Raw genomic sequence first — 14,486 nt, 5'->3', positions numbered from 1 at the left:
TCATGATCCAAGGGAGAAGCAGCTAAAATATACATACTGAACCTTTAAGTAGATGTTGTATATGTCTGTATACTGCACAAAAAAGTTTTGGTGTGCATTGCGGCGTCATTTATACCTGAAGTTTACATCATATTCACAGCTCCTTGTAACACAATATTTTAATAGGTTGTGCTAGTTCAGTGAACACTGGATTGTCTATACAGCAATGTGTGTTTATTGTCTAACAACATGCCCCAGTAGCATAAAATTAAGATACTAGACACTTAAACTGAGTGTGCACTACTAGACTATATAGGCTGTACCTCCTGAGTGCCTTATTTCAGTTATCAAATGATCCCCAAACATAAATAAAGGTAAGTGCAAAGTGTAACCAATTAAACAACAGAATAAAACAAAAATTAGAAACAAAGAAAAAAACAGTCCCTTGTATTAAATTGTTTTTGACAGTATAAGTAATACTGGGTTTATCTCGTATGCACAAGGTACAAGATTTGATTCTAATGTTTGGGACTGGAAATATGGCTAGGCTTAAAATGGTCCAACATATAGCCTAGTACTAACCTAGAAACTTGCACATGTATGCATGCACACACACACACACACACACACACACACACACACACACACACACACACACACACACACACACACACACGCACGCACGATTCTTTTGTTGCTGCACAAAACAAACCATAACCAGCATATATCCAGTTTACATGGTAGTCATGAATAATGGACGTGTCTAAGCTAAAGTTAGCTTCACTTTAATTATAAATACACATTTTATAAAAACCCAGTAATAATCCTAAATATCAAATTCAATTACTATATGTATGTTGATTTATGTATATCTATCTTATTTTATCATACTCTTTCAGCTGCTTAAACACCAAACGAAGAAGAGAGGTTTCCAAAGCCCTACACCAATCTCTGGCTCAGACGTATGGTATAATACTTTGGACAGCACAATTAGTTATTCTGCAAATTTGTAGTAATCACGAATATTTCAAGGTACTCTAATGGAGATCTCAAGAAGCCTATTAAAAATAGAGAGCACATTGAGGCCTCATTTTGATTGGACAAACCTGTTTTGATTTGATTCATTTTTTTCTCCTTAGTTCACCTAGGCAACAGAGTATTAAGCAACATGTGCTGAATAGTTACATACATACAGACATACATACATATTTCAAGTATGAGCATTAATGCCCTTCTGGCTTGCCAATGTACCAAAACACTTGTTCCCATAATAAGTATCCAGGCTGTTCTTAAAAATATCTAAACTAGTACTTGCTTTAATGTAATTTGGTAGTCTGTTCCATGCATCAGCTGCTCTCTCAGAGAACCAGTTAGTACACTTCTTATTCCTATAGTATCTTCTACAAAGGTTGTCTGCTGATTCTTTACTACTTTTTGATAACCCCAAGCATTCCCAGAGGTAGTTATCTCTAAATGCCCTATATGCCTGAATAAGCTCTCCTCATAGATACCTATAAGAGACACTGTACAAGTTCAGATATTTTAATTTTTCATTGTAACTTAAATTTTCACATCCATGAATGGCCTTGGTATATTCCCGCTGTACTCTTTCCATTCCACTCATGCTTGTTTTTTATAAGGGTTCCATATTGTTATTCCATACTCAAGTTTGGGTCTAATGTAACTAGCAAATGATGATGTCATCATTTCTGATTTCCTAGACTTTATGAATTTTTTTATGCAACCTATAGTTCTATAACTGTCATTAACCAGTTGGCTGATGTGCTTAGAAAAACTAAAATCTGGATATATCAACATACCCAGGTCCTTAAATGAATCTACAGTTTCAATAACTGTGTGCTGTATTAAATATTCACCCTTCAATTTATGTCTCCCAAATCTCATATACTTAGTTTTTGGTGTATTTATCAGCATATTAGTCTCCTGTGCCCAAGTAGTCAATTTAGTCAAGTTCTTTTTGCAGACTTGCCTCATCAGTAGCAGACGTAATCAGTTGATTCAATTTCAGGTCATCTGCATATAGACTGTAGAACACCTCATATGAAAAAGTTAGGTCCGAAAGATACAATCTAAACAAGTAAGGACCTAGGATAGAGCCCTGTGGGACACACTGCCTGCAAGAAAGAATCTCACCTGTCCAATTGCTGTATACTTGCCATGTCCTATTTGTAAACCATGCAGCTATCATTCTTATCAAGAGTGCATAGATACCTAGTTGTTCTAATTTATTGATCAGTGTTTTATGTATGACCCTGTCAAATCCTAAAGTTAAATCTATATAAATTACAGCACAGCACAATTTTTTCATTCATAGTTGCTATATTGTTATAGAAAATCATGTTACAGGTGGTAGTAAATTACTATTTTCAACATATGCATGCTGATATGTTTCATAACCCATCCAATTCTGACAATAACTTATCAAATATTACCTTTCCCATTATTATTCCACAACATGAAAGTAGACTTAAGGGTCTATATGACCCTGTATTTGTCCTACTCCCCTTTCCTTTATAGACAGATTTAATAGGTGCACATTTCGAATCATTGTTCTTTAACCATGTTTCACAAAACTAACCACATCAGCCTTGTGGAAACGTAGCAAATTTTCCAATAAAAAAACTTTATTATTAATGCTTCTAGTATTAACAACTATCAGAGGCGCATCATATGTTGCTAAATTTTTGACCTGGCAAAAATCCTGCCTAGTGTTTGTCAAATATTGCAAAATATCTACTGCAAAAATTCTCTTCTCTGATCTTGACAAATGCATGCCATCCTGTCTGAACACATGTGCCCAAAACTAGGCTTGGATGCTCTACACATTTCCATTTTTGAAAATGGAACATTTTTCCATGTAGGTATTTACCCAAAAAATCTTTTCATTCATGGTGACCTGACTCCTCCTATATGTGATTTGTGAAAAATATGTCGTAACACCTGTACAAGCTGTACTGTCTAAGAGGGCTGTAAGTTCCCTACTAACAGTCAGAATCCTTGCAGATTATATCATTTGTACTGTCGAATAAAAACAGGTCTGTACTTTCTTACATTAAGGTGTTCCAAGGCTTGCCTCACGTCTTCTATTTTTGCTCCTTGCAAGCACAGCACTATTTGATGTTCGTTATATTTTCTGCAAATGTAAGTATCAATTTCCCTAATAACTGAATCTCCAATTACAAGAATATTTTTTCTGACAAAATCTGAAGAATCTTTAACTTCTACTCCAGTAATGTTACAAAGGAATGATTTTCATCACCATTAGTCTTGTTAATCCCACTGTTTTTATTGCATATTAAATTTTCAATCATACAATTCTCATCCAGCTGGCTTTGTACATCCTCAGCTTGAGCCATGCAGTCAACATTTGTCTTTCTCTTCTTTTTTTTCTTACAGTAATGTTCTTCAATCCTTCCACATTCAATTTTGATTTCTTATTTTCGCTTGCTCTTTGCCTCTTTTTTCTAACTTCTCTTTTGGAAAAATGATGCCTTCTTCTGTACACCGAAGATTTTCTGATAGAAAAATGTTATCATTCCCTATAATTTGTACACTACATAAGTGTCCTTTTAAGTACATATTCTGTTTACTTTACAGACATTTATCCATTTCTTTTTCTTCCTTATTTATTGTGAATTTCTTCCTTTCTTTCTTTCTGTTTCCTTCTAAACACTCTGAATCCTCAGATTGCTGAATACTTGCATCCAGAATGCCAGAGTTGTCAGGGGCATCGTCTTGTTTCATAGGGATTGAATGATCTTTACAGACAATAGACACATCATTTCCTAAGTGTGTTCTGTTTGTTCTTTGCCTAACATTATTTATCTCACCAGTCTAGTCATTAGTATATGTAACAACAGTTCTCCAAGTTGTGCCAGTCCAATCATCATCAGTAAGTCTAGATTTACTTCTAATAATGGTAAACAAATCATCCAACATTTTACATGGGGAACTCAAATCACCAGTGTTATCAGGTGCTACCTTTAAATATGCATATCCTTTACTACACTGTGCAGGATATTTGTACTTAGCCCTGGCCCCTGACTATATCTTTAACTGTTCAGGCTTTTGAAGAATGTCAATATTTTCACCTCATAAAATTAAATAGTGACATATGTTTGTGTTTCAGACTTCATTTCCTTCAGAAAATACACATTGGTGTAAATCCTGTTATTCTAGCAATTAAGTTTAAACTTTTATAAGAGCATTGTTTAAAACCTGTCTCTATTTCTAGACCTTTGACCATATTATCTTTGGCTTTGTCCAGATTTCTTGTGCTAAGAGGTTGAGAGGTATGATCCCCTGAGAATGTTTTCACAAGAGATTGAGACACATATAACTTTTTTCAATGACCAAGAAGAGACTATTAATATAAATTTTGAGGGTGTGGGTGACTTACCTCCATAATTTTTAGACAGGGTAGCTTGACTCCTTGCAAGAACAGTTAAATTTCAGTGAGCCTGATCATCAAGGGGTTTAATCTTTTGTGAGTCGATGTGGGAGGGCTTACTGTAGCCTTGTTTTAAAATCAAGGATAATGTACATTAACATTATGCTTGGCTTTGCTGCATTGCTTCCTGTCAAGTAGAGTAGCTGCATTGTTTGCTTTCTTTCTCTAAATGTCTTGAATCCCTTCAAGTGACCCCTTTAGTACTATGTCCAAGTGTGCACAAGAATCAGGATGAAACATTTCCCTAAGCAACCCTTTCAGCAGTCCATCTGTGCATGTACACATAAGCACTCAAATAATATCAAAATGAGATACATTTCCCCCAGTAATGACCCCTTAAGTAGTCTGTCCAAGATGTATGCACAAGCAGCAAATGAAACACATTCCCCCAACGACCCCTTCCATAGTTTATCTGCATGAGCACATCACTGACTCCAAAATGAAACATTTCCTCCAATGACCTTTAAGTAGTATTCCCAAGTATGGACAAGCACCAAAATGAAACATTTCCCCCAACATCCCCTTCAGCAGTCTGTCTAAATATGCATAAGTACCAAAAGTAGACATTTCCCCCAGTGATCTCTTAAGTAGTTTGCCCATGTATACACAACAAACATACTAGTAAGTGACACTACTTACCTCAGAGACGCGTAGTTTTTTTTCTGCCACACAGTCTCTCTCCACACATCAAATGCACTCGCAGCGAGCGATTTCAGTCCCCAAAACAAGATATCCTTAAACTCGCTCTGGGCACCAGAGATTTAACAAAAGAGACAGTCTTTATTTTTTGCAGTGCAGCACCTCCCCCTCTACCTGCTCAGCTAGTCACAGGTCTTTTGAGGGCTTTGTTCAAGAAAGATGACATAAGCAGGGGTTGGAGGCTTGCAGGAGCATTTCAGTTATCCATTTAGCGTGTTGCTAATCCTTTAAAGAAAAAAAAAAAGATATTTAATTTTCTCTTTAGTTTTACATCAACAAATTCCACCCTTAACAAGACAGTGCCCGGGCGATTTTCCATTTCGCCCCGGCCCAGCTGCGTTACTGCCAAAGCCCATATCAGCAGAGAAGAGTAGAGCAATCTATATACAGTATATTTTTTTCTTCTAATTGGCCACAAAGACTTAAGTAAGATGCTAAAAAGTAAGGACCCAAGCAAGGAGCCATGGTGAAATTATTTGAAACAAGTTAGTCTGACATTAGCTTCATGCCTGCAAATGACTCTGCATTCTGTCCTCTCTGTAATTTGTGAAGCAGGAGATGTTAAGTTGTGCATAACTCTCTTGTAGAAATAAACCACAACCAATGCAGATAAATCGTAGAACCACAAACTGCAGACCAGCAACATGAAATAAAGGAAAAAAGATTTAATGAAATCCAAATCACATGAAACTTGACCTGTTTTGAAGCCCTGCTGTGTGTTGTCCAAGGTGACAGTCATATCTCTCAACTTCTTAACACAAGAAATCTGTACAAAGCCAAAATAATGGGGGGACAGCAGACCAAAGAAAGGGACAGATTTTAAATATTGCTCATATAAACTTAGAAAGTTGCTAGAATAACAGGATTTACATTATCATGCATTTTCTTAATGATATGAAGTCTGCCACTATTTAGTGATTTCATTCCTCAATGATTTGCTAGAAAACTACAAAATTTATGAGAAACAGACAAAAAATATGAGGCAAAGATCATGCTATTTGAGAGGTATAGACAAGATTATTAGTGATCTGTGAGCAGTGTTTTATTGGGTTTTGGCTGAGAGAGTAGGGGATAGTAGGGTAGTAGTTTGCTAGGGATTCTTTTTTCCCCTCTGATTTGAAGAAGAAGAATATCACCACCTCCTTCCAGATGCATTTCTTTTCTGCAGTGATGTTTGCAGCCATGGACAAGAATGGTGTTTAGAGAGGTTCTCCTTTTTGGACCATGTGTTTAATTCCTGAAGAATATGTTTAATTAGAATGTGCATAACTGGTTTTAAGGTGAAATTGGAGAATGGAATGTACAAAGTTGCAGCATTTGCATACAGGATACCAACTTTTAAGTAGTTGCAAAAGTTTTTTGTGTTCTGTCTTTGAAAAAAAGTCAAAGTGGGGATTTTTGGGTTTCCTTTAGTGACACCATCCAGAGGTTTTAAACCTTACAGTAACATTTTTGGTGTTCTTACTGTCCTGCTGCTGTATAGGAAAATAATATTTTGCACTTCTGATGATGGAAATGTTTTCTTCAATAAAGTGAAGCTGTATGGTCTACTGATAATCAAGGTTTGATAAATAGTCCAGTATGCTCAAGATATAAAACATAGGGACTCTCTACCCATGAACCTGCTTTCCCATACCAGGGAGTAGGTTGCAAATGTAATTGACCTGCTGCTGCTACTACTTGGCAGTGTTGATGGGGGCCAATAAGATGAGAGCTCAGAAATAGCCCTGCCAGGTGCCTTTTTTTGAGCTCATAGCTTGCTAGCTCATATCAACACTGCCAGGTGGTAGCAATAGGCAGTGCTGATGGGGGCCAGCAAGCTGAAAGCCCCAAAATAGCAACTGCTGTTTTAGTGTGTGTGTGTGTGTGTGTGTGTGTGTGTGTGTGTGTGTGTGTGTGTGTGTGTGTGTGTGTGTGTGTGTGTGTGTGTGTGGCACATTGGCAACATTGATGACCACCGGGAAAGACACATTATGGGCAGGGAGGGAGGGGGGGGGGTGTTCAGGTTGTTGTAAGAAATCCCATCATAAATTGTTGAATCAAGACTCCTTGTCCCCTGATTCTTGTCGCATGCTTAGTCTTTTAGGTCCCAGTATCACTTGGTAAGGTAGATGGCTGAGGCTTGTGCAGGTATAGGATGCTTGTAGGAGAGAGGGGTTGAAAGACTTTGCATCTGTTAAAGAGCATTGAAGATGTGAAAAAAAGTAAAATAAAAATGACAAATAAAAATGTAATAAACAGTAAATGAAAAAGAAGGTAAAACAATGTAGCATCATTCTGTTTAACAATTAATTGTGTAAGATCAGACTGATGCATTTCCCCTAGCTGCTATGACTCTAAGGTCATCCACAGGTGCACTAGGTTGCAAAGTGTGCACTTAACATTGACGCTGTAAAGAACATTTTATTGAGCTGAATTTACCCACAGATATGTGTTCTTTTCCATGTTTATATCCAAGATTAGAGTTTTCATATGTTAGCATTGATACCAGAGTAAACATTGGTCTGTATAACAAATTTCTGCATTGCAGTTTTATTTAAAAAGATAAACGCTGTCATTGAAATTAATCATTTTTGAAACAGAAAAGCAAATGTTGACATTGTTAGAAAATCTGAGCTCTGGGATGAGGGTTTGCTTTTAAAGGAGTTTGTTGTAGAATTAACCTGCAGTGTTTTTATAACAAACTGCAAATTCCTCCTACCAGGGGTAAGTTGTGACTATTTCAGTTCTCTTGTTAGAGATCATGTTTAGGTAAGGTGATTGCAGAAATCAGAGTGTACTTAATGTAGCACTTTCAGCAGCCTAGTGCTGAGAACCGATACTGTGTTGGTCCGTGAATGGCATAGCTCTCAACCTCTTTGCACAAAAAATCTGGACAAAGACAAAAATAATGGGGGGTGGGTGCAAAGCCCCAAAATAGGGGCAAATTTTAAATATCTCTCTTATAAACTTAGAAAGTTGCTATAAAAAAGGTCTTGTGTTACCATGCATTTTTCTGGAGGATATGAAGTCTGAAATTTAAATGCCTGGCATTATTTAGTGAATTCATTCCTTACTGATTTGCCACAAAAGTGAAGAAAACTGCACATTTTATGAGGAATAGCCCCAAAAATCTGGACATTCTACAAAAATCTGGACAGCTAAGAGGTATGATGAGGGGGCTGTTCTGTAACTCCAGTGTGAACTTGCTTAGTTGGCTTTGATGCAAGAGCATTCAAAGGGTCAGTGGAGTAAGACTGTACCGACAGGTGCAGATCACCTTTGTTGCATACATTATTTTACTTCTCTTTTTTTTTTTTTTTCTTTTAAGGTGTCCACTTGGAAGGACCCTTTATCAGTAAGGAAAAGAAAGGTGCCCACCCTGAACACTGCTTGAGGACATTTCAAAATGACATTCTCCAGGAGTTGTCGGACATGTATGGATCCATTGATAATGTCATCATTCTAACACTTGCTCCAGAGATAAGGGGAAGTAAGGATGTAATCCGGGAGATGGTCAGAAGGGGGATCACTGTCTCTCTAGGTAAAACCTGCATGTTTTCTTTTTTAAACCTGTATTATATTTTTGGGCAGATGCAGGGGGCTGTCATGCTTAAATGGTTTCATAGTTGTCCTTCCTAATAGCAACATTTCTTTTTTGACTTTCGGAATGTCAGTGACACAACCCAGTGTTTCTAATTTTGTGAAGTAATATAACGGCGTTCCTAGTTTTCTGTGGTATGACAGGCTGCTTATGCAACTGTTTACTGGTCTTAGTGAACCATAAGGGGTGACTGAAGCAGTAAACATGGTAAAGTAAGGAAAACAGAGGACAAAAAATGTAAACTTGCTGTTAACTACCTGTGTTCTTTGACCTCCTAGTACAGAGTAAGTGTGCAGAACTGATGTTCAAATTGTGCTAAGGAAATGAGGAAAAGAGGAATGTTTTTAAAGTCTGTAGTGTGTCCAAAAAAAAAACAGAATACTTCCATTTTATATTAGTAGTATGAGCTGCTGTTATTACCACCCCAAGATTATTTTTTTATTCCATAAATGATAAGGCTTTTCTTCATGTGAACTGGTTGTGGCAGGACTCTGCCAGCCCCCTTTCTTTTTGGGGTAATGGAATTGGCAGCTTACTGTCATCTTTCTTTTGCTGGATGCCCCATTGTTGTTGCTGACTCTACCTAGTTCTTCATGGTGTAATAAGGCCAAATGCTTGCTACTCTCTAAAGCCAGAGAATTTTGAGGAAAAAAAAACATTTCTCCATCAAGGGAAATGAGGGCAGCAGTTTCCTTTAATGTTTTATTAATATGTTGACAAGATCAGGAGGAAGAAAAGCTAAGGAACCACAAGACCAGGCCTTACATTTATACTACTTTATTTCAGAGTCCACTGTACCGTCAAGTGATATTTGGTCCATCAAGGGAAATGAAGGCAGCAGTTTCCTTTAATGTTTCATTAATATGTTTGCAAGATCAGGAGGAAGAAAAGCTAAGAAACCCCAAGACCAGGCCTTACATTTATACTACTTTATTTCAGAGTCCACGTGATATTTGGTCCATTACCTCTCTTGTTGTCCTTTAGCAAACATTTTTCCACCTGGTGTTAATCTCTGAGCATGTGTGCAACTGTGATTTGAGCCATTACCTCAACTCCTACTTTTGTATGTGAAAACTAGGAGCTGGTTGCCACCTCCCATTGTTCAGAGGGTCTCAAAAGGTACTTGGGGTGAGATGGGTTTGAGCTCTTAAGTCTCAGTGACATACATCTTGGTGTAAACATAGTTCTTTGGGCCTTAAACTATGTTCACACTATTTTTGATATCATACTAGTGGTTGGTAAAATTAGCTGACAAGATAGGGAAGAGTAAGTAAGTTCGGCAGTTTTTCAGATTTTTACATAAATACCTTACAGCTATCACACCTTATAGTCTTCTGATATACTTATTTGCAACTTGTCCTTGTCCCCACTATTGCCCTGTCTATTTCTTTTATCGATCTCTTACTAAATCTCCTTATCTTCCTCACTTTTCCCCTTTTCTTCTTTTTCTAGGCCCTCCAGCTATGTGTGTCTCTCTCTACCTCTTCAGCAGGGTTGTAACATCCTTCATTTTACCTATTATTGCTAGTCTTTCTTTTGTCTGTCACCTTTACCCTCACTTTACCTCTGTTAGTGCTGCTACTCCTTTCCAGTTATCTGTTTCCATTTTTCACTCTATATCCTAGCAGTTGCAGGTTTATTTTTGATTAATTCCATGACCGAACAGCACTAGCAGCCAGTCCGGGGAAGTTCCTTGCTGAGGTTCTTTCTTAGTATGCCTTTGTTGTTTTATCAATTTTTTTGTCAATAGAAGGCATTACTAGGACATGTTTAAGATCCCTTTTGTTCCTTCTCCACATCACTAAAACTTTCCTCTTAAATTTTTAACCTAGTTATTGTTCAGTATAAAATGCATTTGGTGGCAAACCTTGTCTGATAAAGCTTTTAAACCATCCATTAATGACCAGAAGTCTTTCCAATTACTATGTCTTATTTCACCACCTAAGATGGTGCATCAAGCTTTTTTCTGTTGTAGAATTTTGCAAGTTAGAAGTCCTTTTTCAGGAAATAAAAAAGGAAAACAAATCATCTTTCTTCTACCCCCTTATTTCTTGTAGCTCCCTCATTCTTTCTGGAAGTCTGTTAGGCCAATGACATTATTAACATTATGAGTTGTTAATGAGCTACTTCCTGTAGTCCAGGGTTTGATTGTGCTCCTAGGCTGAGTCTGAAAGTGGTCCATGCTGATCTGTGCTCTAATCTCATTAATAAATGCAAATTCATTCATACATACGTAAGTAAGGTGACCTTTATATGACCAGTAGTACTTTGACCACACCATAAAAAGCATCTCAGGAGGTACTTGAATATACATTGGCAGGGCCATGGTTCATACCTTTGTTAGAACTAGTCCTTAGGGATGCTGGTTTTGTAGCCTTGGTGCACTGTAATTTTTTTCTGTCAGTACCCAATTGAAGCTAGTTACTGTGCTTCCGCTAGCCCCACCCCCCCACCCCCCTCGGCCCCCTATCTGAAGAAGTTTTTTGAGGCAGACTATGTAATTGCTTTTATCTAGTCTTAAGTAGTAGACATGACTGTGAAACTGTATAACTGAGTTAGGATATCTTAGATAATTAAAATAAAAATCTTCACATTTCATTGGAGTGTCTATAGAAAAATAAGAAACAGACTATAAATTGTGCTTATTTCATTTACAGGTCATTCGATAGCGAACCTGTCACAAGCAGAGGAAGCTGTTATAGAAGGAGCTAGTTTTATTACTCATCTCTTCAATGCTATGTTGCCAGTAAGTTGTTTTGAATATATTGCGGTAATTAAATAAATGCCTGTTTCCAAAAGATAGTGTAACCTTTTTTTCTAGTCTGGGAATAGTGTCAGTATTCTGTGTTTGTTTGTTTACCTGTACAATTTTCTATGTTGTACTTGTTCCCCTCTTCGAAGTGTTTCCCTTATCTACTGTAATCCCATCTCTCATCCCTAACTTCTTTACATCATCTAGCCCTGATCTCATACTATGCAAGTACTTCTGCAACATATTCCGTAATGGTCAGCATCATACCTCTCAACCTGGAAACATCAAAAATCTGGTCAAGGCCCATGAAAAATAGGTACAAATCTGTATGCTGATTAACATAAAATTTACATGCATAATTGCATAACCCCACCTACACACACACACACACACACACACACACACACACACACACACACACACACACACACCTGCTTCCAAAGTAAAACGCTTAGCTTACAAGTACAGCAGGTCAAGGTTGATTTGAAATGCAAATCCTCTTGCAGCTACAAATACAGCCACAATAACAGTCAGATAGACTTCCAAAGTCTCAGCCAGTCTATTTGAAATACAGAGTCAGATAGACTTCCAAAGTCTCAGCCAGTCCATTTGAAATGCGAATCCTTTCATGCTTGCAATTGCAAGTACTGCTACAAAAATGGTTACCCAGTACAGCCATCCTCTCGCGCTTGCAATTGCAAATACAGCCACAAAAACTCTTACTCAGTACAGCCAGTTCAAATCCTTTCCTGCAAATACTCTCACACTTGCAATTGCACATAAAGCCACAAAAATGCTTACAAGTTGCAACTACAGCAAGTTCAAATCCTTTCCCACTCACAAGTCAAATAAAATCTTACCATCTCGAGTGTGCAGCCCATTCAAAATAAAACCTTCCTTTCTCGACCTTCTTGAGTGCAGCCAGAATACATCATACAAACCATTCAAAAACGAAGAATACAGTCCATTCAAAAATGAAGAGCCAGCCAGAAATGTAAACCCTTGAGCTTAATTTCGACAGGCTGGTAGCCCTGACAGAGCTGACATCAGCTCCAAAAGCACAAAAAACATTTAATAAAAAGCTGGGGAAAAAAATTGGAATCGTGGCACCCTATTATTTGGACTCCAAAACTCGGTAAAAACAGAGTAATTCAGTATGGTTAGCATTCCTGCACAGTCAGTTTTGGGCCATCAGGCATAGTGTAGTTTATAATCCCATGGGACTGTTGTGTAGGGATAACAAGGGCTTAAGTAGGGGATGCCATAAGTATGGAATCTTTTGGAATAGCACATTACTTGATTAACAGGATCATTGTGGATGTCACATTACCTGGTGAGCACTGCTTGAATCATCATGTTAGGATGGGTTGCCCATTCATGTGGCATTTTTGTAACATTCATGTGCCATTCTCTGGAACAGCACTGGATAGGTATATTCTTTGTCATATGCAGAGAATATGTGTGCGGGTGCTCAAGACACACCATGATTTCTAACATCTTCTTTTTTTGTTGCCTATAATGTTGCCATTGATATTTATAGGTACTTTGTACTTATTTTGAGTTTGCATCTTTGTAGATGCAGGTAATAGTGATTTAACGGGCAAGAAGAGAAGACTTGAGTGCTCAGGACACAAGTCCCAACAGTAAAAATGGAGGTTTGTACTTTCCAGCATATTAGAGTAAAGGGAGATGGTAAAACATTTTTGAGAGGCTGTAGTCCAATTTACGTTGAGAATCCTGACAGAAAAGATAGCCTTATTGAATGATTTTTCTCAGCACAGAGGAAGTAGAGGTGGATATAGGGGACCCCATAAGTGAGTCTAATCTTTCCACAGTGTAGTTCATAATCCCATGGAACTGTTGTGCAGGGACAACAAGGACAATAGTATGCCATGTCCTTCTTTAGGGCATTCATTGGGAAGGATTGTAAAGAACAAAGACTGCAGAGGACTATGGAAAAAGTTTAGAACAAGAGATTGTCTCAGTGTTCAAATATGAGATAAAGTGTTACAGCAGTATGGAAGGTGGGAATGATGGAAGCAACAAAGTGCTGAAAATTGCCAGGATGCAGACAGCTTATTTTCTTCCTTCATTCCAGGATAAGCCTAGCGAACTGGCTAGAAGAATACTCAAGCCTATGAGCCTAGCAAAGGACTGGTGGTCAGAATTATTTCAGCTGTATAACAGAATGTAGGAAAAAATGGGTTTATGTCACTTTGTTGTTGAAAGACATTATTGAAACCCACATGGTTAAGATCTCATGATCAACAATGCAGTTCGTTAACCCCTTTGAATGAAATTGTGTTCCACTGGGGATTGGTGAATATACCCTTTCCCCACTGTAGTGTGATCTTTGAGTTGGTATATATAATTTGCATGAGGTGTGGGGGTACAGAGGACTTACCCCCCTTTCAAGAAACATTCTTTTTGTGGTGTTTACATTGATTGATCAACTGCATTGTCGATCATATGGTCTCGATCAGGTGAGTTTCAACAATGTCATTTGTCAAGCAGTTAAAATAGAGCCGTAAAAATCAGTTACTGGAGTAATAAAAGAGAAATAGGTAGAAGGTGAAGCTGATAATGTGAGTGTGTTTATTATCTCACTATTTGCATCATGCATTACAGAGTGAGAGGGTTAAATGGCTAATGAGAAGGGATAGCAGCTGATTATAGATGGTAGGGAAGCAGTCAAGGATTGTACACAGGTTTTGCAAATGGTTGTCTGTCCTTCCATTGTGTAACAGGTATCACATGCGTTTGTTGAACTGCCATCCAAATAAGAAGCTCTGTCTTTGGAGACTGTAGTGGTATCAGAAAACTGGTGAGTGGCAGATAAGTCCATTAAACTGGGAATGGTTTAGGAAGGAGCTAGGTAATAATGCACTTATGCTTCCAATTACATTGGGAAACATTTTGCAGGCAGGTTGATTTTTCTTTCTGCTTTTTGTTTAGGGGTCTGAAACTGAAGTTATCAGGAGGGCTGTATATCAACACAAGTA

The 14,486-nt window shown here is 37.7% G+C and overlaps 1 protein-coding gene across 5 annotated transcripts in view; it reads left to right on the top strand.

Annotated features, from left to right (window-relative positions):
* AMDHD2 (amidohydrolase domain containing 2) overlaps window positions 1-14,486 on the top strand; it is a 493,489-nt gene that overhangs the window by 247,390 nt on the left and 231,613 nt on the right. For all 5 annotated transcript variants that reach the window (XM_044071199.1, XM_044071196.1, XM_044071198.1 and 2 more), the window contains exons 6-7: window positions 8,460-8,672; window positions 11,390-11,478. In XM_044071199.1, coding sequence (XP_043927134.1) covers window positions 8,460-8,672; window positions 11,390-11,478 — 302 coding nt within the window. The remainder of the gene's footprint in view (window positions 1-8,459; window positions 8,673-11,389; window positions 11,479-14,486) is intronic.

This window comes from Protopterus annectens, chromosome 5.part0 (assembly GCF_019279795.1).
Source record: "Protopterus annectens isolate FY-2018-M chromosome 5.part0, PAN1.0, whole genome shotgun sequence".
Lineage (NCBI taxonomy): Eukaryota > Metazoa > Chordata > Ceratodontiformes > Protopteridae > Protopterus > Protopterus annectens.
Note: the sequence above shows the minus strand (reverse complement) of the source record. Positions and strands in the feature narration are given on the sequence as shown.